We start from the raw sequence: 23385 nt of genomic DNA on the forward strand, positions 1-23385 counted from the left end.
CATAACATCTTTCCTAGAAATAAAGGGAAGGTTGTCATTTGGCTCCTTTCTCTGAGGACGAGGTTTAGTAGGGTTTGTTCTTTTTTCGCTCCCTATCACTGAAAGCTCCTAGAAATGAAAATCAGGACAAATGCAGGGTCAGGCCCTACTTGGTCTAACCAGTTTTTTACCATGTCAGCCACCCTTTCTTGAAAACTCCCTCCATCCAAGCAACATTACTTCAAAAAAATGACAGGCTCCTCTTCCCATACTTCAGTAAAGTATTAAATATCTGGGCTTTCTTTCTACCTTTTAAGTGGTAAAGTTTTTAATTGCATGAGCAAGGTGGCTTGGATTCATTAATTTTTATGTTCTTGTTTTTACTGATGCCAAAGAGCTATTTTCCTCATACGGGTCTACCAGGCCAGATCTACAATCATTGACACCAAAAAATTCATAGCAGCTGGGATTGTTCTTCTTTTGCTCCTGAGATCCTGGGACAAGCTGTGCCCGTCCTGAGGCTGTGCCTTGAGGAAATCCCAAACATCTGAAAGTCTGTGTGACAACTGACCTGTCTCTGAGGAGAATGAAACACTTAAAATCAGTGTCTGCCTTTTAAAGAGTAGTCTGCAAAGAACAGATGGGATAAGAGCAAGTCATTGCTCCATAGAAACCACTGTTTTTGTTACAAAGTTCTCCAATCCCATGTACATAGGGCCTAGAAGTTCTATTGAAAAAGCTTCTTGGTTTCACTATATAATAACTTCTCACATGCTGCAGAGCTGTTTTGATATCGGTGCCATGTCCAGGGGGTGAGGCAGAACTGATTTCCACTCATTTTCACAGCCAGGTTTTCCTTGCTGAGACAGGTCGTATAGGGCAAACAAGTGGAATTTGGGTCAAAACAGTAAATGGTAGATTGTTAAGCCCCACTGAATCTAATAAATCCTACATTAGATGGAAAACGTCTTTGGTATATGGATTGTGAAACAAAGTCATGGGCTAGTTTACATACTCCATGAAAATCGGTAAAGAGGCTTTTCTTCTGTGTAACAAATTTAGATGATGCATTGTTGTGTTTCCTCTAGGTAAAGGAAATATTGACAGCCCTTGGTTTGCTGACATGTGCCAATACAAGGACTGGGAGTCTTTCTGGAGGCCAGAGAAAGCGTCTTGCCATTGCTTTGGAGCTGGTGAACAATCCTCCTGTCATGTTTTTTGATGAACCAACCAGGTACTTCATGGCCAAAAATGAAAGATAGGCAAATACTGCTTTATATAGTAGAACAGTGCTGCAGAAAGGTTATTGACCTCTTAAGTCCTTGGAAAAGGCTCATTTTGTGTTGCCTGTAAGTACTGAGTAATGCCACAAGAAGTAATTTGATTTAGGTGCTTAGTGCCTTGGGTCACTGCTGTAACTGCCAGACCGTGCGACAAATTATTTTTAAGGGAGACACAAACTGAAACAGGAAGGAAGAGAGAGAGGAAAATATTTCAGATTGTGGCATGAAGTTTCTTTTTTTTTTTCAAGAAAAGATAGCTTGAATATAAGCATTTTAAAGTGTGACTTTTAATAATGAATGTGGCATATTTAGAATCAAAGTCTGTGATCCCAGTCTGGAAAGGCTGGGAGAGCTATGAATACGTATCTATTCATTAAAGTTAGGAGCATTTAAATCCGCAGTCCTAAAATGTAGAAGTCCCTTAAGGCAGCTTTGAGAATAGTCTATTTTTCATTCTCAAGCATGCTTCCAACTTAATTAAAAGACTGACGGAGAAATAAAAGCATAAGGTTGGCATATGATAAAATTAAACTGCTACAGAGAAAATTTATAAAAGGATAATAGTGAGAGGCAGAGGTAGCAAATGCGTGTGCTAGCTTTGCATGGTGCCTATGGACTTGTGGATAACAAACATTTCTTTTTATTCAGTGGCTTGGATAGCGCATCGTGTTTTCAGGTTGTCTCCCTGATGAAGGCTTTAGCTCAGGGTGGCAGGTCCATCATCTGCACGATTCACCAGCCCAGTGCTAAACTGTTCGAGTTGTTCGATCAGGTATTGTTTTCAGACTCTTTCTCTTTATGTGTGGTTTAGGTAGGTTGTATTTTCAAGGCTTCACTCTTCAGGTAAAATCATGGACAATTCTAGCCTGTGGTTCCAAATCAAATAAATTAAATAAGAGCAAAATATACTTTTTGATTATGTTTTTTTCTTCTTCTCTGCCTGTTTCTGTTATTTACATGTAATGTTTGTAAAGAATCTGGCTGGTACATTTCTCAAATTAGGATTATTGCAGTTGTGGTTTTCACCCCTTCACCCACAACTGCTCCTGGGCACAGGGATGTCAGTAGAGTAAATTAGATGAATTTAAGAGCAAGAGAGCTTTAGTGCCAATGTCTGCAATGTTGCTAATACACATTCTCATCCTAGCTACACAGGTGTAAATTCAGAAGAGTTTATTCATGTGAGGTAGTAATAGTTGAAGTGAAGTTAGTTGGAGATCTTTTCTCCAACCCAACAACAGGATGTGGACCACATGTGTTTAGGTTAAATTTAAATTTACTTTTATCTTATTAGGTGACTTAAATTAGATCTGTGAGAGCTAAGAAAAGACTGCAGATTGTCAGTGTGGCAAGGAGGTTTATTGAAAGTCAATAGTGTGGCTAAAAGTAAGAATAATCAAGCTGTTTCCCATTGCTGTGCTGTTCCTTCCATTCTTGCATTCACCAGCCTCGTCTTCCAGCACAAAATATCCATAATGTGTTTCTTGCACATTTTCAGCATGTGTCTGTCTGCAATTAGTCTGTTTCTGTGTTAATGTGCTTTAAGCCCTGGAGAGAATGTTTGCAGAAGTCAAACCTTAAGCATGTAATTTCCCATTAGTTATAATTCTACGCAAAGGTAGTTCCAAGTGGTGGCAGATCTTCCCAAGGTCTTCTTACCAGAGGGACAGGAAGAGGTCACTATGTTAGTGGATTGCTGTCATACAGTAGCAGGTTCAAATATTTACATACTATTTCATGGGTTTTTATCTTTTTCTTTTCTTTTCTTTGCCTTGTTTTCCAGCTCTATGTTTTAAGTCAAGGCCAATGCATTTACCGTGGGAAAGTAGTAAACCTTGTCCCTTACTTGAGAGATTTGGGTTTGAATTGTCCAACCTACCACAATCCAGCAGATTTTGGTAAGGACAATTTGAATAGTATATATAATTTATTTTGTATTTGATTAGCACCTTCAGGGTAATAGGGTCCATGGTGCATTTTATACTTTGGTACATATATACATATGTGTATATATGTGTGTATACATACATTCATGTACACATACATATGTACCAAAATTCAAAATATTCAAAATACTAGTTTTTTTCTAAGTAATTTGAATGCCATCTAGTGGTAAAGTTTAGTCAGTATTTCTCTCTGGTGGAAGTCCAGACCCAGGGAATGAAAGATAAAATTCTTCGTAATTAGTCTTAGTGGTTTCAAAGTGGCTCCAGTATTCTGGGTTTTTTTTTCATCTTGAGCAATACCACTGTAGTACTGTACAGCTAATAGCATTGAGAGGTTTTTTGATTGTTGTTTCTTAATTCCAAAGAATCAGTAATGACCACAAGAATAGGCTTTTGTCATTTGCTGTTACCAAGACTATCCCATGTTTACTGCCTTTCCCCTAAGATGGTTCATTTAACTTCCAGAATGAAAACTCTGAAGATTTATAGAAAGGCACATTTACACTATGTGCTTTTATGTATGAACTTGTGTGGCATTTTAGAGCCTGTTCTAGACAAAACTGTTTCTGTCAATGCTGGTGAGTCAAGGGGATCTAATAATGAGGCTTGTAACTAGTCGGTAGTGTAAATCAATAACTTGCTTTCTATTTTTTTGTAGTTATGGAAGTAGCATCTGGTGAATATGGAGACCAGAATGGCCGGCTGGTAAGGGCAGTACGGGAAAGGATATGTGACACAGACTACAAGAGAGAAGTTGGTGGTGAGAACGAGTTGAATCCCTTCCTCTGGCACAGGCCTTCTGAAGAGGTATTTTATATATCACAACTAATGTGCATGGCTTGAAGCTGGAAGGGGGAGAGAGTTTAAATCCTTGATCAGTGGGGGAGGCTTCTGGGCACACATAACCAATAGGAGTAGGGTTTTGTGAATGAAAACTAAGCAAGATACTGCAGAGAAAGAAGTTGATGTGTTTCTACAGGATTCCTCCTCCACAGAAGGCTGCCACAGCTTCTCTGCCAGCTGCCTAACCCAGTTCTGTATCCTCTTCAAAAGAACTTTTCTCACCATCATGAGGGATTCGGTAAGACTACCTTTATAATATCTTTTGTATCCAAAAGGTCTGTTCAGTTGGTTTTGAGGTAGTATAATACACCTTAAAGGTCCTGTTCAACAGCCCATACATGAAGATCATCTGAGAATTTCAAAGGAAAGAGGCTGATCTTTCAGTCTTGCTTTTAACTGTACCATCTTCTTTGTGAGCAACCGGTCAAAAATAAATCGACATGTTCATGTGGGAGGGCTTTTGTAATCCAAAGCGAACATACAGCTTCACATTTTCCATGTGGTTCAATGAGCTGATGAGTCTCTGGTACACTTGGAAAGCACATCTCATAGGTGTGCAAACACTCACCATGGATCATGTGGTCCTGTCCTCATCCCCATCAAGGGGAAATTGGAATTTATTTTCTGATGCAGACATTGAAGAACCTTGCTGGTTTTATTTTGTTTGGTTGGTTTTTTTTTTTTCTGTTCAACTGTAAAGGCTTGCAGTTGTTCCAAATGTTGTGGGGTTTTTTTCTATACTTCCTGTAGGAATGCTGTATTGCAGAAAAGGCACAGAAGGATAATTTATGCCTGATTAAGTTAGTTTGGTCTAGATAAGCCTGAAATACCTTTTCTGCCTCTCTTCTCCACTAGGAAGGTTATCTTTTAGTTAGAGAGAAAGCCTCCTCCTGATGAATGGGTGCCAATGGCTCCATGACATTGGCAGGAAGGTTTCAGGTTGCAGCATTTGCAGGTTCTGCCTGAGTTTGCAGGAAGCAATTTTCTGAACTCTAATACTCAGGTGTCTGATTGACACTGGGAAGCTCATTACAGTAAGTTTCCCTTAGCTGAAGCGTAGTTTGCCAGAAGGAAATGAGCAGTGTGAATGCTCCGTCCCTAGCAGTGTTCAGCGCCAGGTTGGACAGAGCCTTGGGAGACATGGTCTCTTGTGTCCCTGCCCATGGCAGGGGTGTTGGAACTTGATGATCTTAAAGTCCTTTCCAACCCTAACTGTTCTATGATTCTGCGATTCTGTGATTTCTGTATAAGCTCTTCTGGACATAAGTACTCCTTTTCTGCAATCTGTATATCTGATTTCAGTCATATTGCCATTGTTTTTTGAGCCTAGACTTTCTGATCAGGAATACTACTCTTCCCTTGCTTGTAGGTCCTGACGCACTTGCGTATCACCTCACACATTGGTATTGGGCTGCTCATCGGCTTGCTTTACTTAGGCATTGGCAATGAAGCTAAGAAAGTCCTCAGCAACTCTGGCTTCCTCTTTTTTTCCATGTTGTTTCTTATGTTTGCTGCGCTGATGCCAACTGTCCTTACATGTGAGTACCTGACCTCTCATATTTCATTACAGACCATTGAAACTATTGCTGGTCTGTCAAAGGCCTCAGAGTTCCAGTCCCACTATGGGACTGCAGCAGTGCAGGGTTAGATAGGGATAAACTATGTTATTATGTGCAACGCTATTGCATGCTGACAACCTAATTTACTAATTTGTGTTCTCTGTAGTTCCTCTTGAGATGGGAGTATTTCTTAGAGAACATCTGAACTACTGGTACAGCCTGAAAGCCTACTATCTCGCCAAAACAATGGCTGATGTTCCTTTTCAGGTATATGCTCTACTCTTCAATAAAACAAGAACCATTGAAGTTCATGGCAAGTCAACTTGCCAGAAAGATTAGTACTGCTACTTTATTCATCTGAATAGTGGAGAAACTGTCCATATGTGTGTGCTGAAGCTTCAGGTCCAAATCAGAAGCACCCTCGCAAAAGCCTAGACCTGACCCAATATTATTTTAATAAACAGATTACTATCTTCTTTTTTGCAGAAGGGGAATTGGAGAGGGCTGTAAGCAAATGGGATCTGTTTTCTAATGCCCAAGTAGTACAATAGGTATCACAGTCTCTGGCAGATACATGTATTTTTCTCAGCCATTCCAGTCATGTAATGGAAAGGCTTCGGGATGTGGATTCATTAGAAATCCCCATGTTGTTATTAGTCATAGTAACAGCAAATATTTGGCTTTAATAGACTAACTCCAAGGGTATCTCCTTGCAGATCATGTTTCCTGTGGCTTACTGCAGTATTGTGTACTGGATGACTTCACAGCCATCTGATGCACTTCGATTTGTCCTCTTTGCAGCCTTGGGAACCATGACATCCCTGGTGGCTCAGTCACTGGGTCTCCTCATAGGGGCAGCCTCTACATCCCTCCAGGTACTGATGGTGTTTTGTGGTTTCACAGGACCCCCGCTGTCTCCTAACACTGCTTACTATGACTGCTGCTGTGTCCCCAAGACATTCATTGAGAGATGACTGGCAAAAAGTTGTCTTGATCTGATACAGCTACTCGATGCTTTCCACTGGCATCAGCTTAAACAGCATATACACACACTGGATATGAGGCTCCTTTACCCATTTGAGTACGGCTGTGCCTGTCCCTCCTTGAGTAGGTTGTCATTTGCTATTCATCCCATGCTGAGTAGGTCCTAGAACTGTGGAACTGGTGCATTTCTATGCATCTACAAAGTGGAGGTAAGCCATGAGAATCAGGAGCTTGGGAGAGGGTTCTTCCATACACGCACAAAAAGGCTGCAGGAGGCAAGATAAGAAAAAGCTTGCCCAAGGTAGTCAACTTCTCCAGAAGGAGGGAGAGAAGCATCTGTTGGTAGGACTGTCACACTGGAAGCTGGCCGTGTAGCTCCATTCTGTTTCCTGGCAGATGTGCTGTGGTGACCATTCCACAGCAGAGCTGTTTTGTAGTCCTTATAATAACAGGTGATACTGACATTAGCATACATTGATGCTATCATTGATGCTATCATTGGTGCTATTTCTGCAGTGGAATATTTGACTTCCTCTCCGGGCCACCCTGTGGAGACCAGTTGTGCAATCTCTGTGTTTCTGCTCTCCCCAGATACCTGTACCTTTGCCCTGGAGGAGATGTAGAGAGGACATGTTGGAGCTGGGTCAAGATCTATCTTCCCCACCAAAGCCACCCAGCTGGAGATGCTCCTTATCCTCTTCACAACATTTTAGGACCAACTGGTTGAAGCTACTGTTCCTGTGGGGTTAATGAGGAGGGAGGTCTGTGTGTCCTCAGTGGGAAGTGAGAAAGGGTAATGTTTAGAAAGAGGGGGTCTCAAACCCAGAGGAGCAAGTGAGTCAGCGTGCCCATCTTACTCTGTAAACTTCTTGATGGTTCAAGTCCTTCAAAGGACAGATCCCAGCACAGCAGCTTTGTCAACTAGTAAAGGGTTTAGGAAGACGAGAGGAATTCCTTTTTCTCCATTAACAGCATCTACCCTTCCCCTCACAAGAAATCTTGTCTACATAAATAAATAAGTCAGTAATTTCCTAATATTTGGAACTGTGATAATTTTGAGAAGTTGCATTATAAGAAAGACTTGAATGGCTTCGGTCCCCACTGCTTAAAGAGTAAGTTTGCACCGCCTATTTGGGTTTGGCACAGAACAGAGGATTTGCCATAATGAAAGACTGCTCTGTCAAAGGCTATTTTCCTCGCTGGAGGCCAGGACATCAGATGAAAGAGGAAGTTAATTTTTTTCTATGGCTGCCTCACAAGAGATTTGTCTGTTCCTTCTCTTCACAGGTGGCCACTTTTGTGGGCCCAGTTACTGCAATCCCGGTGCTTCTGTTCTCTGGGTTTTTTGTTAGCTTTGATACCATCCCAACATACCTCCAGTGGATGTCCTACATTTCCTATGTCAGGTACTGCTAGGGAGGCCATTAACCTCCCATTTGGAAATGCTGTATGTTTACCTTTGCTTGCTTGGTTGGTTATTTTGGATAGGAAAAAGACTTATGTTCACAGCACATTCTTTTGAGTATAAATTTACATGTGATGTATGACACATTTTCTCACTGCATTTTATGTTGTATATGACATGAAATAAATACGAGCATTTAGTATCTGTAGCCTAAATTATTGGCTACAAGTCCATGTCAGTCTCCTTGAATTCAGTGAGATTACACAGCATGCAAATCTGCCTAGATTTTGCAATAGTGGATATCTGAAATAATAGGGACAGTATGCCCAACTGAGAAATTGATGCGAGCACCTTATATTGAAAGACAAATGCTGTGTAAATCACTGCTGTATCATGGGTAGACTTGTTGGATAAAGACTTGTTTTGAAGTTTTGCAGTAGCACTACCACAAGAGGTGTGGGATTTGTGTCATCTCTAATCTAAACTAGTGCTTTAAGAACCATAGGCACCTTATATCCCATTCTGTGTCAGTCTTCGTTGCAGTCTGAAACAGCTATCTTTAGATGGGATGATTGCCATGAGGAAACCTCTGGAGGCTGGCATGGAGGGTTAGTTTAGGCAAGATGCTTAAATATTCATAGCTGAAATTAGGTGAGGAGAATTTTCTCATCCTCCTTTTCCCCACCCTGCCCAAGCTGCACTATTACTGAGAAAGCCCAAGCTAAAGTAACCTCTCATTTAGCAAGTGAGGTCTTATACAGAGACCTACAAAAGAGAAGGAGACCACACCCCCTGAATTAGTAGCTAGAATTCAAGATGAGGCCGTAAGCCATTGTCCAGCCCTGAAGCCCTCTCTTCACTCTGCTCACAAACTCAAAGGGTAAGTGCAGCCTGTGCCAGGAGACATGTGGGAACTGTGCACTGTTAGTGAAACTATAGTGCATGGAAGGAAAGAGAGGAAGCATTCTAGACTGATGCCTGTTTGAATATGTTTCTTACTTCAAACCATAATTGTGTTCCTGGTTTTGCTTATTTAAGAGGAAAATGAATCAGTTATGTCACTTTCAAAAGGGGAATTTCTGAATAAGAGCTGAAATTAGTCTGGTATTTTAACATTTTCCTTGGAGAAATTGCATTATATACTAGCTGGAAGCAGTTAAAGGCAAAACTCCTTTCCTTTTTCAGTCTTATGTAAAATAACAGTGATGTGATTTGCTTGATTGTAGCAGGGATAGAACTTGCCCTGAGACATGTGTCAGAACAATACTGAACTACTCAGTAGTTCAGTGTTTCAGCCAAGCTCTCATAAGGATTTTATTGCTGGTGGAGTTCCTCTAAACAGATCATCAAGACTTTTCCTTGTAATCCATCTTTCTTCTCTCTAGATACGGGTTTGAAGGAGTTATTCTCTCCATCTATGGACTGGATCGAGAAGACCTGCATTGTGACAAAGATGACACTTGCCATTTTCAAAAATCAGAGGCCATTCTGAGAGAACTGGATGTAGAAAATGCCAAACTTTACCTGGACTTCATTGTTCTTGGAATTTTCTTCTTCTCTCTGCGCCTAATTGCCTATTTTGTTCTCAGATACAAAATCCGAGCAGAGAGGTAAAGGAAAACCAGCTAAAACAATGCAGTAGGAAGATCTTTAGACATGCAATAGAGGGCACTTGACATTGTCTCACTGTGGCAGGCCAGTCTCCAGTGCCCAGCTAGATGCTGTTATGACCTAGCCCATAGAGAACCACAATGGGATAGTGGACATACAGTGTTAAGCCAATCAGTCCAGTTGGGTTGGGTCATGTTTTCATTACACTTTCTAGCTTTAACTAGGAAGAAGAAATAGAAGGGAATTTTACACCACAGAATATCAAAACCCAGGCAGTGTAACTGTAACAAAAAATCTGCCTGCAGGAACTTTCCTTATGAAAACCAATTTTGGGTTAAGGTCGCTAAGATACTAGTCCTGGTAGCCAGAATAGTATAATATCATCTATAATTGACAAGGTAATGAGCTGCTAAATGGGAAATGCAAAGAAAATAGCATTCTCTCATCTTTTTAAATTCAGAGTTTCATCTTTGCAGTTTTCTATGTATTATTTTGCAATTCTTTTCCACAGAATTACCCTTTCTGGCCAAAAGTCTCTAAATGTATTAATTAATAAGGTAAAGATACCTTTTTAATATGGGCACTTTTTTTTAAAACAAACTCCAAGCGGTTCAAGTCATCATTTTTGTTTCTGTCTACATTTAGGATTCTGGTGCTTTACCTGTTGAGCTGGTCTCATATCTGAAAACTGTAATGATGGGAGGAAAAGGCAGATTCAGAGTCTGCGCTAAACCTGTGGCCCGTGTTTAGAAGCATCAGTAGATAGCACAGGCAGTCAGACATATTCAAGCTGTTGCTGAATGAATGAAAAAAAGTTCTTTTGCAGTGTCTTTTAAATCAATATTTGTGATATTTAAAATACTAACTCTGCTCACAATCTGTTTGATCTACCTCCTGTGAATGAAAAATATCAAAGCACTCCAAGGCTCCTTTTCATTTAAATTGAAAGCAGAATCTATCCCTGAAAGCCTGAGAGCTTACTAAAGCCTGATGGAGCTCAAGAGCTATCCACAGCTCAAAGCTTGGGGTATTGTGTTAAAACACTTGTGACTGCCTAACCTAGCAGTGTTTATTATATCTGCAGCACATTATGCTTATAACTCTCCTCAAAGTACACAAATGATCTTGTAATACTACAAGTGTTATTATGCCAAGCAGTTTTGTTCTCATCCTGAAGTCTACATGCGCGACATGGGAATTAATAGATAATTTGTCTAAACACCAATAAAACCATTAAAAGAAACATGCATTTGTTTTGCACGTTTCACCATTGTAAACTAGGCAGGGGGAATTCTGGTTCCAAGTTGATGTGACTCATGTCACTGATTTTCATGGTTTGGATTTTCAACCCAAAATGAAATTGTGGAGCCCATACTCATGTGGGACACCTTGGGCAACTTCTGTGTAAATTCCACTACCTTCTGCTCTTACTGTGTGTTCACCTTAGTGTGACAGACCTCTGGGTCAAACCAATGCATTCTGTAAGTGCGTATCAGGATGCTGATGTCTTCTAGTTTGGAAGCAGCTCAATGTCAGCAAAACATTCGGCAGCTCATGGCAGTAAAGTAGATCTTGTGCATCTGCTGGCCACCACCAACAGTCACAATTCACAGACTGTTTTTGAACACTCCATGGCTATGTGTATAGTAGTAAACTAAATAGTGCCAGGGCCACCCCTGTTAGTCCTCAGACAACTGGGACTAACAGGAATGGTCCCTGTACTATGCTAACCCCTAAATAGAGCCCAAACATAGCTGGAAAAGCTGTGGCTGTGCTGGGCTGCAGCTCTGTCGTTTAGCAGTAAAGACAACTGTTTCCCAGGTTTTCTGGCCCGTGCCCAAGCTCGGTTTAATTTGCCAGTACAGACATAGAGCATGTGTATCGGTTAAACTCAGGATGTTTGAATTTAAGCCTGTGTTCTGGAAGACTTGAAGACAAGTCACATGTTTTAGGAAGGTTAGCTCAACTTTCCCTGGAATTGAGATTCACCTGTGAAAGCAAGGTCAGCCTTTACTGTAAGAGGAAACAGAAAAATCCTCACACAACCTCTTTGCATAGTTTTGTTACCTTTTTTCACAAAAAGCTTTTATACAGCTCTACAGCTTTTCCAGGCATAACCACAAGCAGATGTGGACCTGTGTGGCTGTCAGGTATGAGAAATTAAGAATTTTGGTTATTCGAAATAATACTTGTAACTATGAAGCGCTTTTAAATAAGGCACAAGCTGCAATCCCTTGGCACAGCATGCCTTGATTATTTCAAGGCTCTCCAAATATTTCTGAACATTACAGACAGTTCAAATGCTGATTGCAAGCAGGCAAAAGACTACCTTTGCCATAGTACTTGTGTTGCATACTGCTGGTCCAGCTATAGGTTAGCAGAGTGTCAAAGAGTGTGATGTCCAGTGCATTAAATACCTTCAGGGTTCATGTTTTGTGTTTACCAACACCATTTACCAAATATCACATTGAAAATCCATTGCAGTGTATTAAATGAAGTAACTGCTGACATTTTCCCATCCAGACCAGTTTAGAGGTATGAGTTCCTTTGATGCTATCCTGCTATCTGTGCCTATTCCTCTGTAGACTTTACCTTGTAGATTTTACCTCTTAAGTCTGCAATATGTCCTCCTGTACTATAACTTTGTATTGTATTGTGGTAGCAAAAGGTCTGGTCCTCCATGGGTGTTCCTAAGAAAATACATGCTCTGGAGTATTTTTGTCACTCCTTTATTTGTTAGATAGCCTTCTTCCCATCCATCTGCTGGTAGCATTTAACTGAAAGTTACTGTTCTAAGGAACACTTACAGACTCCAGTGTCCTAGTAAATAAATAAATGAATTTTCTTGCAACTCAGTGCTACACATAGATGAGATAATAATTCTTTCCCTCCTTAGCTCTGAAATTGAACAGTGATACCTCTTTTCACACTACTGTGGAACAGAAGTGTGTAAAGTCCATTTACACACTGCAAAGATTTTTAACGCAAAGATTTTTAGCATAGTCTCAGCTTGGCTTTTTTCTGTTTATGTGGAAATAAATTCTAACAGGCTGCTATAAAACACATTCCTAGGTTAATGGACTGAGCATGCATGTGCTGTAATGTTCAGCAAGCACATTGTGAAGCTCTGGAGGTTTCATGTGGAAGAATAATGAGGTCACCAAGATTCTAAAGACTTCAGATCCTCAGTTTATATAGCCATATATTAATAGCCATAAACTGATTTAAATCAATGCCATCGTTACCATTTGAACCAGTCACAATCTGGCTAAGATTTATTTAAGAGGCTAAAGGTTTTTAAAGGTCTTTTGAAAACCGAAAGTACGATTTCTGTTGGGATTGCAGGAAGACGTCAGTGTTCTGTAGGCCTCCTTGTGTTATTTCAACTTGGTTTTGACATGTTGCTTTGGTTACTGTTCGCATCAGCTAAGATTTTAGGTGCGTCGAAATGTATTTTTGTCAGTTTTCTTCACAGAAACCTGCGTATAATCTGAAAACCACTGAAAGTTTTTCAAAAGAATTTAAGTCATTGTTTAACATTAAATAAAAGATTTGGAAAACAGATTCTACTCACTTAAGAAATTGAGAAAATTTCATCCTTATAGATAAGAGGGAATAACAGAAGATTATCTGGTGCTAAAATCCTGTTTACTTCTTAGTATCTGATGCCCAAGATATCTTTTTTTCGTTAAAAGAGAGGAATATATATGCACATGTAATAGGGAGGGCTGGTTATATGAGTGGGAGGTAATAAACACTTGAGTCCAGCTACTGGATGTACTGGTCTCTGTACACTGAGGGTGGTGAGGCACTGGCACAGGTTGCCCAGAGAAGCTGTGGCTGCCCCATCCCTGGCAGTGTTCAAGGCCAGGTTGGACGGAGCTTTGAGCAACCTGGTCTAGAGGAAGGTGTCCCTGCCTGTACCAGGGGGGTTGGAACTGAATGAGCTTTATGGTCCCTTCCAACCCAAACCATTGCGTGATTCTATGATGTATCAGGTGACTGGCATTTAAATCTACTCTTTTGTGTTAAAGTCTATGTTGTCAACAGAAACAAATGTTTCATTAAACATTTGTTTCTGGAAAGATGTGTAGTACATACAGACTTGTACCACCCCAGTGATCCTTGCAGAGGAGGCCCTGTCCTTTTTATTCAACACTATAGAGATGTTTGTGACTCTGATGGGATCCTTTGAAGCTCTGTTCCAACAAAGTGCCTAACGTTAATAACTTCTTACATCTGAATTGTCTCGTGAATCAAAGGAGCAACTAATGTCTTTAAAGTCCAGGCTTAAGTGCTTTTCTGACTGAGGGTCCAGGTTAAAGCTGCGAAGAGAAAGCTTCTGCTTCTTGAGGGCTACTCCTTCAACTTACCAGATGTCTCCTGGAAATACAACACATCAGAGAGGAAACAGTCCAGGAGGTTCCTAGAGTGTGCGGAAGATGATACATACTGACAGGGTGGTGAGTGAGCCAGCAGGGGAAAGCACCCCACTGGACCCGCTGTTTGCAAGCAGAGAAGGACTTGTGGGTGATGTGATGGCTGGAAGCCATCTTGGCCATAGTAATCAGGAAATGATAGAAGTTTTGATTCTTAGAGAAGTGAGGAGGGAGTCAGCAGAACTGCTGCCTTGGATTTTTGGAGGGCAGACTTTGGCCTGTTTAGGAGCCTGGTTGATGGAGTCGCTTGGGAGGCAGTCTTAAAGGGCAAAGGAGACCAGGAAGGCTGGACATGCTTCAAGAAAGAAATCTTGAAGGCCATCCCCATCTGCCAAGAGACAAGCCAGTGGGGAAGAAGACCTGCCTGTCTGAACAGGGAGCTTTAGCTAGAACTCAGGACAAAAAGTTGAGTTTATGACCTTTGGAAGAAGGGGCAGCCAACTCAGGGGAACTACAAGGATGTAATGAGGAAAGGAAAGCTTGTTAAATCTGGTCTTGCATTGTGGATACGAGAGCATACTTAACAAGTAGGCGAATTTTTTGAAGTTGCCTTGTTTCTGTAGCCCTGTTGTAGGTTAGAAGAGGTCTGGACTTCACCCTGAACTCTTGAGTGTTAGGATTGTTCGCTTTAACGTTCACACAGGGCAGCAAAGATCCCTGCTGAAAGCAGGAATATTAGACAACATCTAGGATGGCTGTGGCAGTAGCTAGTCTTAGGCTCTGCTAGAGCAGGTCGACTGCAGTAGGTAATTGGCCTGTATTTCTGCAGCGGGGATCTCAGTGGTAGCTGCAGAAACACTGTCCTGCGTAGTTTTTTTCTTTCATAAAATGATCTCATGCGTGCGCATTCTCCTACCGGATCAGGCCGATAGGGTGCAATTACTCAGGAATTTCTTTCCTTTAGTTCCCTGTGGAAAGCCATTTATGAAGTATGACAATTTGAAAAGCTGCTGGGAATGAGAAGTAGGCAGAAAATGACGCCTTGTCATGTCCTCTGTAACGGTTTGTAACAGGCTGAGCGTTGCTGTGCCCATGACACTGCCACGCAGCGCTAATGAGTCATAAATTAAGTGCTGAGTGTCACTGAAGTTAATCATGAGCTCTGCTGTTTGTGGACAGGGGCAGCAGCATTTTCAGGGATCAGCTACTACTGTCCTGTTCTTAAATGCCTGTTTTCATACTACAGAAAGACATTGTTGCAATGAATCCCACTGAGTGGTTTTTATAACCCCAGATACCATTCTGCATATTGCATACTCAAAACTTGCAGGTTGAGCCTGCAGGCATAACAAGTTTCCTTCTAATTCTATGCATTTGTTAGTGTATTTCTGTTTCTGTATGGATCGAATGTGGAGTTCGTGAAGGAGAAATGGTACTGCAGAGCGTGGAATCTGTCGTCAGTGCTTTTATTGTTTTGGAATCTTATAATGAACTGTAACTTCATGCAGTTGTCAACTGCAGAACCTTCCGGTAAGAGATTTAGATTTCTGTGGAGACCCATTGCCAGCACAGTAAAACAAAGGGTGACCAGTCAAAATCTGTGTCCTTTGGCACAAGAAATCCCCATGTCTCAGCCTGCCAGCCTGCATTCTGAGCATTGCTCATGCCTTTGGGATACATCAAGATTTTGTCAACCCGTTTTCTTTCTGGGTCCTCTATGCAGCTCAGGCCACGCTTACCAGTTGCTTGTGTCCTTATTGCTAGATATTCATTGTTGCTGTCCACGTGGGGTGTCAAAATCAGCTGCTTGGGAACAGTGTGAGGTAGGTAGAGGTGGAGGGATAACTTCCAGGCTTCTTTGAGCTACTGAATGCATAATGTGCTGGATCTATGGGTGTGCTTTACTCTTTGAAGAAGAAGAAAAGCTAGAATGTCTTTTTAAGCAGATTGCAAGGCAACATGGAAGTCTTGGCTTTTAAGGTTGGTGGGGTTGTTTTACTTCTTTGGCATCTGTAATGGTTTGGGGTTTTTTTTTGACCCCAGTGTAGCTTATTTTAGTAGCCCGTTTAGGGTAATCATTTCACAGACTCCTTTCTATTACTTCCAAGAACCAGTTTTCCTATGATAATTGTACCAAACTTCACAAATGTGAGTCAGTTGTGAGCAATTAATAAAATAAAAAAAAATGGAAAAAACACTCTTAAATTATGGTAATAGTAAATTAAATTTAAGGAAAATACTGCGTTGATAAATCTAAAAAGAAGACAAGTCCTGCAGTGTAGCCAAGCCTTTACCTGTGTCAGTAAAGATTTGTGAAATACCTTATCTGAGTCATTTGACTTTATTGTGAGATACTGCCCTTGAATCTGTCATTGAATTATTTAACATCTGTTCTTCTGTTTTTAAAGCAAGAGTCAATGCAAGGTATCATTTTAAATCAGCGTGCTAAAGTGTGCATATTCTGTATATCTAATATGTCATTGTTGTCTCTTGTTTCTGTAATGCATTTGCATTACTATGAATCAATTTTATTATGCTTCTTTAGAGACTATTGCTGCCTGCACGCTGTGATATATTTGCACTGTTGTAGATATATATATATACATATATATAATTATATTATCTAAACCATGTCTTTTTCAGGTTGCTTGTTACCTTTGTAGTTTATGCTTACTGGTACAGTTGACCTGAGTAAAAATGTGGGATGTGGGGCATTCTGATGATATATTACAATAATAGAGAAATCTTTGTATATTTCTGTATACTTAATACTCGTAAGAAGAGATTTGTATGTGCATTATTTTCCAAACTAGGGCTTTGTTTTCTGAGGCTAGAGAACATTTATGATAATGTAACAAAAAAATAAAACCAAATAAAGTGTTATTATTTTCAGACAGATGCCTTTGTCCCTGTTCTCTCAAGGGAAAGCGGCAGGTGAGTTGGTAGGGACATGTTTTCTCTGCCTGCTCGCAGGTTCTGGCAGCCAACAAGGACATCGAATTGCCTGTTTCAGACGTACATTGTGGTGGTTTCAGGTAACTCTCAATGCAGGCAGGTGACAGAAATATGCAGTGAGAATTCCTAAAATGTTAAGTACAGTCACATTGGCTCGGAGCAAAGGTCTGTGTTGCACAGCACCCGGATAACATCGCTGTCCTTGTGCCACCCCTCCTGACCACCACAGTAGCAATACTGCCTGCATTGGTCACCACGGTTCAAGGATAACAGCCCTAAGTTTTACAAGTTAGGTAATTGTCCAGTCCTAAATGATGTGAGCAGTGATGCTTAAGAGATAAATTATCCTGAAGATCCAATAGGCATGCATTTTCTAAAGTAATGTCAAGACAATTTGCTAATGATAACAAAGATCATACTTTATGCTGTGTTTTTTATTAGACCGAAGGAATTACAGTCCCAAGAATTAGATGCCTCCCCATGCCAACAGGAGGAGAAAAGAAGGAACAGGAGTCCTTCATAGCCTGAGTGGCAACATAAACTACTTTTAATTGTTTTATATTACTGTCAATGCTGTGAAATAAGCCAACCATAAACTACTCATTAGCAATGCCACAAAAATTCGTATACCTCACATGCCATTACCATCCACTGTGTACTCCAAATGGATTCATACATAAAGAGTGTTTGAAAATACAGGACAATTTATACTGTATTTTCTAATAGCTATCCATTTAAAACCTGCTTCATAAGGCAGGTTGAAAGCCACCGACAACCAGAAAAGCTGCTATGGTAAGAATGATCACTTTTTTCAGCATGGGAAGATATAAGGACCTGTGCAGTGCCCAGGTGAGCAATGAGCAGCTGTTGTGCTGTCAGATGCTGGCATTGACATCTTGACTTAGGAGAGCCTTAATAAAGGGCTCGGCAGGGAAGTGTGTCTTACAGTCTCTATTTAGGGCAGAAAAGCTGTCAAGGGCTGGATTAGTCAAATTGGCACTAATTGCATCAATTTCTCTATTTTCAATTTTGTAGCCTTATTTGGTTTCTTTTATGTTTTTCGGTGCCTTGAAGATATTTTCGACATTGTGCATTTTTTGTGCAGTATTAACTTAGTGCAACAGCATTGCTGGATACCTCATATTTTGGTTCTGTGTCTTTGCCCACACACACATAGGAAGGCTGAGAAGGAAGTCAGTACTTGATCTCCCCCACAGATGGAAAATGTCATCAAAATGTGAATCTGATCCATTATCAGCCTCCAGATGCAAAACCACCTTCACTATTGCAGTATTGCACTATTTGCCTCCACTGTTTTCTCATTCATAGTCATTCTCTTTTCACACTGCCAGTTCATCTGCTCTGCTGGGCAGGTTGGACAAAGCTCTGCCTGTTCCTAACACCATCTTGCTCATCCCCACCAGCATCTATAGAGTCAAATATTAAGTAGATTTCATAGCTTTATCAAGAGTCTTGCAAGAGCACGTGTCCTGGCTGGCTTTTACTTAACCAAACCTACCCTTCATGAAGCTTCCCGGAAGCACCACAGACCAAGATCATCCAACAGACAATACCTGCTTTCAAACAACTGTCAGGCCACTCCTGTGTTTAGTCAGACCCATCTAACTTCCACAGGCTTTGAACCCTGAGAATTTCCTAGAGTTTCTGCAACGAGTTCAGCAATGAAGCTGTTTGGCTCAACTGCAGTGAAATACTTTGATTCGAGACTGCCAGAGTTTCGTTTCAATTGTTGTATTTCAGTATTAAATCCCTCAAAGTTTCTGTTTTTCAAAACAAACTCGTTATGCTCAGAGATGGAAGTGTGTGTTGAAGGCAGCTTGGGAGACCTAACTCAGAGACAGATGTGAGCAAGACCCTACAGGTGCCTGTCTTTGTCTAGTGCCGTCTCTGAGGGGAATTTCTGAGTGCCACAAAGAATATATACAAAGTGTGCTCACAAGGCACCGGATATAGCTAGATTAAGAAATACACCTGTCTAAAGAGTACTTTGTTTTTTCCCACTGCTTACCTCTGATAGGCACACAGAAGTTTTACCATTCACTAGCAAGGATTGTAGCACCAAATGACTGCAAACACTTGAACAACAGCATCCTCTTCTATAGCATCTGCAAGCTCTACCCATTAGTTCTGGCACTTGAATGAATTACGCATTGCAGCACACACATTTTAAGCAAAGTCTTGTCTGTTTGGCCGTTGTTTTCCAGTAATGAGATCACATTTGTAGTCTCATCCTTCCACTGTGTACCTGGTGGGGTGCACCGGGACAGTGACCATGCGTGCTGTCTTAGGTAGCCAGGCAGCTCATTGTTTTGTATACTGACACTGGCAGTTTTCAAATGCCTTAGAAGAAGGCTCAGAGGAGAGAAGTCTACAGAGTAATAATGGGCTGATCTGCCTAGAGATGACTTCTGTTTCCAGTAGAGAGCTGCTTGGGAAACTGTCACCTGAGGGCTTCTGAAACCTGAGCTTTGCTCACAAGCAAGGTTTTGCAACCCGCACCTCAGAGCAGTGTGTTCCCCTTTGTTGGACTCAGCCTGGCCGCAAGGGCAACCTCCCAGTAACTGAATCTGGGTCCTGAGTTCATCGTTCTGCCTGGTTTAAACATGGGAAATCAGATTTGGTTCTTGTGTTTTGCCTTCTGCTTTTCAAGCTGCTTGAGGGCATCATGGTCAGGTTTTCAAGCTTTAGTGAAGCAAGTAGCTCATTAGAGACTTGTGGCAGAGCTACACAATTTAGCTGCTCCCAACAGAGGCAGATTTCAGTTTCTGTATTCTTTTTCACTTTGGTTTAGCACCCTGTCTGAAGCATTCCTTTTGAGCAGGAGCTTTCCCAGAGGAGGTGTGTGATACTTGCTGTAGCAGAAAGCATGGTTTCCAGAGACATCTGGGAATGGGTCCTGAGTGAGTGGGCACATGAAAATACACCATTTTGGAGGTGTTTTCAGTTATATCCCTTTTTTCACATTGCTACAGGTTTGTTCTTTGTTCCTAGCACCCATCTGCTCTGTGCTCCTTGTCTGTCCTAATTTTCTCCCCTGTTAATTCTCCATGTCAGCCAAACACAGCTTTCCTGCATTGCTTCAAAATGAATGATTTCCAAGACCTTTTTCTTGGCTACAATTGCTTTTAAAAAGCAGTCAAATATCCTCACACACTGCAGAACCACAGAGGCAATCAATCTGCAATAGCAAGCGTTTTCTATTCAGCCTTTATTAGGAGTGAAGCATTGGTTGCACAGAGCTGTCATGATTACAGTCAGTTTAGGACTACCAGTCATTTGTGATTTTAAACATCATTCACTATCTGTGTAATAGCCTCCTCATCACAAATGCTTTGTGTCAGAGATTGATTCCTATTCCAGTGGTACCTTTGTTGACAAAAAACATGAAGCTGGCCTATTTTTTATTCCTCCCCCCCCAGGAAAATATTCAGAACTTTATAGAGTTATTCACTCACCTTACAGTGATGTGGCTGTGCAAGGAGAATTGCAGAGCCACAAAGGGTAAGTCTTCATTTGGGCTTCTCACGTTTGCTTGTTAAAACTGATTCACATTTGTGACAGTTCTGCATTTTGTTAGAAGAGAAGCCTTGTTATATGCTTACTCTTCACCTCTCCCTAGGCAACCTTTTTGGCCAGTGATGGATGAAGGGCCAGATGAGCATCTGAAATGACCCAGTGTGGGCACCCATCAGTCTCAAGGCGTTGAGGATACACTCCGATTTCTTCCCATTACATACATTAACTAGGTAGAGTAGCCAGCCTGAAAACAGGCTGCCTGAAACACTAAAAACAGTTTTAAAGTTTCTGTTTTAATTTCTCTTCCTAGTGCCAGATAAAGCTAAGTACAAGCAAAAAGAATGGAAAAAGAAGATGGAGAAGGGACAGGAAAGGACAGACTTTGCACAATCCAGTGAGTTGAAGCTATCTCAATCATGCTAGATAGCGAAGATTGTCAATCTATTAAAGCAAAATAAATGAATGAACTGCACATATCTACTTGTGTCTACTTGCTGGCCAGACTGTGAGCTCCAAAAGGCAGTCAGTTACCAGCAGCCAGGATGCCTCTGTTCCCATGCAGTGTTTTGTCTTTCTTGGGCATCTGCCGCCGGGTTGGCTAGGAAAGCAAGGATCACGTTCTGCACACTCATTTTTCGTGCGCATGCCTGTTTCAGGATCTCACTTTGCTCTACCTTGGCTCTGCTTGCCGTCTCCAAATCCTCAGCAGCTGTGCCTTCTAATCTGTTTTGTCAGCTTGTTTTCTCACCAAAAATGTTAACTTTAAGAATTCTGGGCAGTCTTTTCAAGTGCATTTGAGTGGGTGTGGGTAAAAGTCTACATAGAGAGCCCTCAAGCACTTACTTAACGTAACTTCCCAGAGTAGCCATCATCCCTTAGCACTTACTGATGATGACAGATTCTTAGGTCATAATTTTTTGTGCTATAAACAATTAACTCTGTTTTTTAACCTCAAATGTCTGGAGCTCCTGCATGACACAGTGCCCTGGCTTAGCATGCTGGTAGTGATTTGATGCTCACCACACGGCAATTAATGGGTTTTGGCAGGGGAAACCATGCCCAGGGACAGCAAGTGAGCAAGTTCAGCCCTTCATGCTTCACCCCTTTGGGCTCAGATTGCCATCAGCATGGCTTTCCTGCACACTCACGGCTTGTTTTTGCCATGCCAACATGCAGACCATTTCAACAGAGGGGCTCAAGCAGATCCCAGGATTTTCAGCTTCTGTGCCTTGCCATGCTGAGCTTCCCCATCAGATTTTGCAGCGAAGGACACCACAGTGCCCACCACCCCCCTTACTAAGACATTTCCGTTCATAGTTTTTCTTGCAAAGCCAAATACAGCCCCAGAATGCTGTGAATTCAGCAGGACCATTGACCTGCACCTGCTTCACTGCCACAGCCCCAGCAGAGAGATCTGCGAGGGTGAGACAAGAGTAGGGAGCAGTTACTCACCCGAGCCTCTCCCTCTGAAGTCCCCACATGCCCCCTTACACTCTCTTGCACACAGTGTCAGTGCCTCTCTTTAAGGAAAAGCCTGGTGAGTATGTGTGGCTCAGGGAGAGCTTTGCCCTTGAAAAGCACCAACTGGCAGCCTACATCCAGTCCCTGCAGACGGTTTCGCACAGCACTAGTTAGGGTTACCCTTGGCTGTGTTCTCATTCTTTCTCCCAGTGAGACTCCCATTAACCTGGTGAATGCACCCAACTGTGGCACCAGATTTTGCAGCACAGTATTACTGTGATTACACTGTGCATAGGCCTTCCAAATTCACCCAGGCTACAGCACCAAACCTTCCTCAGCAAAGACCTTCAAAGGCCTTCAGTAGACTTATCAGTTTATCACTTAAATTATACCCAATATCCCACCATATCATATCATATAGAAACTATTTTAAGTACGAGTAATGAAGTTTTGTGGATGACTGATTTTTCCTGCTTGGATAAACTTATTTATCACAAAAGCGTACCTGGCGAAATCTCTAAGGAGGCGCATGTCTCCATCCTTTTCTCCCTCCTTGCAGCACAACCCTGCACAACTGTTCTTTCCTGCTAAGCCCCGAGCGCGGCTCGCTGCTGTGGCAGCCTCATGATACCTGTTCTGTTCCCACTGGTGCTCTTAGAGGCTCTTCACTGTGCTCTCACTCAGCTGAAGCAGGGAAGCATTCAAGCTGCTGTGCTGACCAACAAAGACACCCAAAAGAAAGCAGCCACACTGGCCTGGAGACCAGGAGTTTCTCCTGTGTCTGGAGGGACACAGCAGGCTCTAATTCAGGTATAGGTCAGGGCCAGGGGGACCTGTGTCTTGATCTTAGTGCTGCAGAGACTTCCCCAGAGCATGACGTCTGAGATCCACTTGTGGGGATACTGGTTAACAGTGAGAGTGCCCAGTGATTCAGCTGCATGTTGCACCAGCAGCCAGGGCCCATGTTGGGTTAGGCAGGGTACCCGGTGGGTACCTGCCTTCCTGAGCTGTTCCATGTCCTGCTGGTAACAGCACCAAGGGCTTGGCAGCACCAGAAACAGCGTGATGCAGAGGAGCAGGAGGCATCCAAGTCAGAAAAGCTCAGCTGTCAGATAACAAAGGCATCCTTCCCTGTGTCTCTAGGGGAAAAAAAGTCCAAACCCACAGCTATAGTTGTATAAAGGGAACACTGAATGTTGTCAGTATTCAGAAGAGCAAGCGCCCATGCGAAGCCCCGCATCGACTAACAAATGCAAGCAGTCACTTGTGAGTGTGAAGTATAGCTAACACAGAAAGCTGAGTGCCATGTTCCTTTTGGAAGTGTTAGTGACTACTCTGTCACTGGTGGGTTGCTAAGATGCCAAATTTCCTGGGAAACAGAGAAATACACTGCTTTAAAATAAAGACAGCAGAGAACTCAAAAATTACATCATAGTTCTTTTA

At 41.8% G+C, this 23385-nt stretch overlaps 1 protein-coding gene across 3 annotated transcripts in view; it reads left to right on the plus strand.

The window, feature by feature from the left end:
* Positions 1-12564, plus strand: part of ABCG1 (ATP binding cassette subfamily G member 1) — a 68062-nt gene extending 55498 nt beyond the window's left edge. For 2 of the 3 annotated variants that reach the window (XM_065677018.1, XM_065677017.1), the window contains exons 6-15: positions 1068-1213; positions 1911-2034; positions 3046-3160; positions 3867-4015; positions 4188-4289; positions 5421-5589; positions 5777-5877; positions 6327-6485; positions 7882-8000; positions 9385-10229. In XM_065677018.1, coding sequence (XP_065533090.1) covers positions 1068-1213; positions 1911-2034; positions 3046-3160; positions 3867-4015; positions 4188-4289; positions 5421-5589; positions 5777-5877; positions 6327-6485; positions 7882-8000; positions 9385-9613 — 1413 coding nt within the window. In that variant the 3' untranslated portion in view covers positions 9614-10229. Of the gene's footprint in view, positions 1-1067; positions 1214-1910; positions 2035-3045; positions 3161-3866; positions 4016-4187; positions 4290-5420; positions 5590-5776; positions 5878-6326; positions 6486-7881; positions 8001-9384; positions 10230-10255 lie in introns of those variants that run through there. The other variant, XR_010612221.1, reaches the window with a different exon arrangement.
* The last annotated feature ends 10821 nt before the right edge of the window (positions 12565-23385 follow it).

Source organism: Lathamus discolor, chromosome 4, assembly GCF_037157495.1.
Source record: "Lathamus discolor isolate bLatDis1 chromosome 4, bLatDis1.hap1, whole genome shotgun sequence".
Classification (NCBI taxonomy): Eukaryota; Metazoa; Chordata; class Aves; order Psittaciformes; family Psittacidae; genus Lathamus; species Lathamus discolor.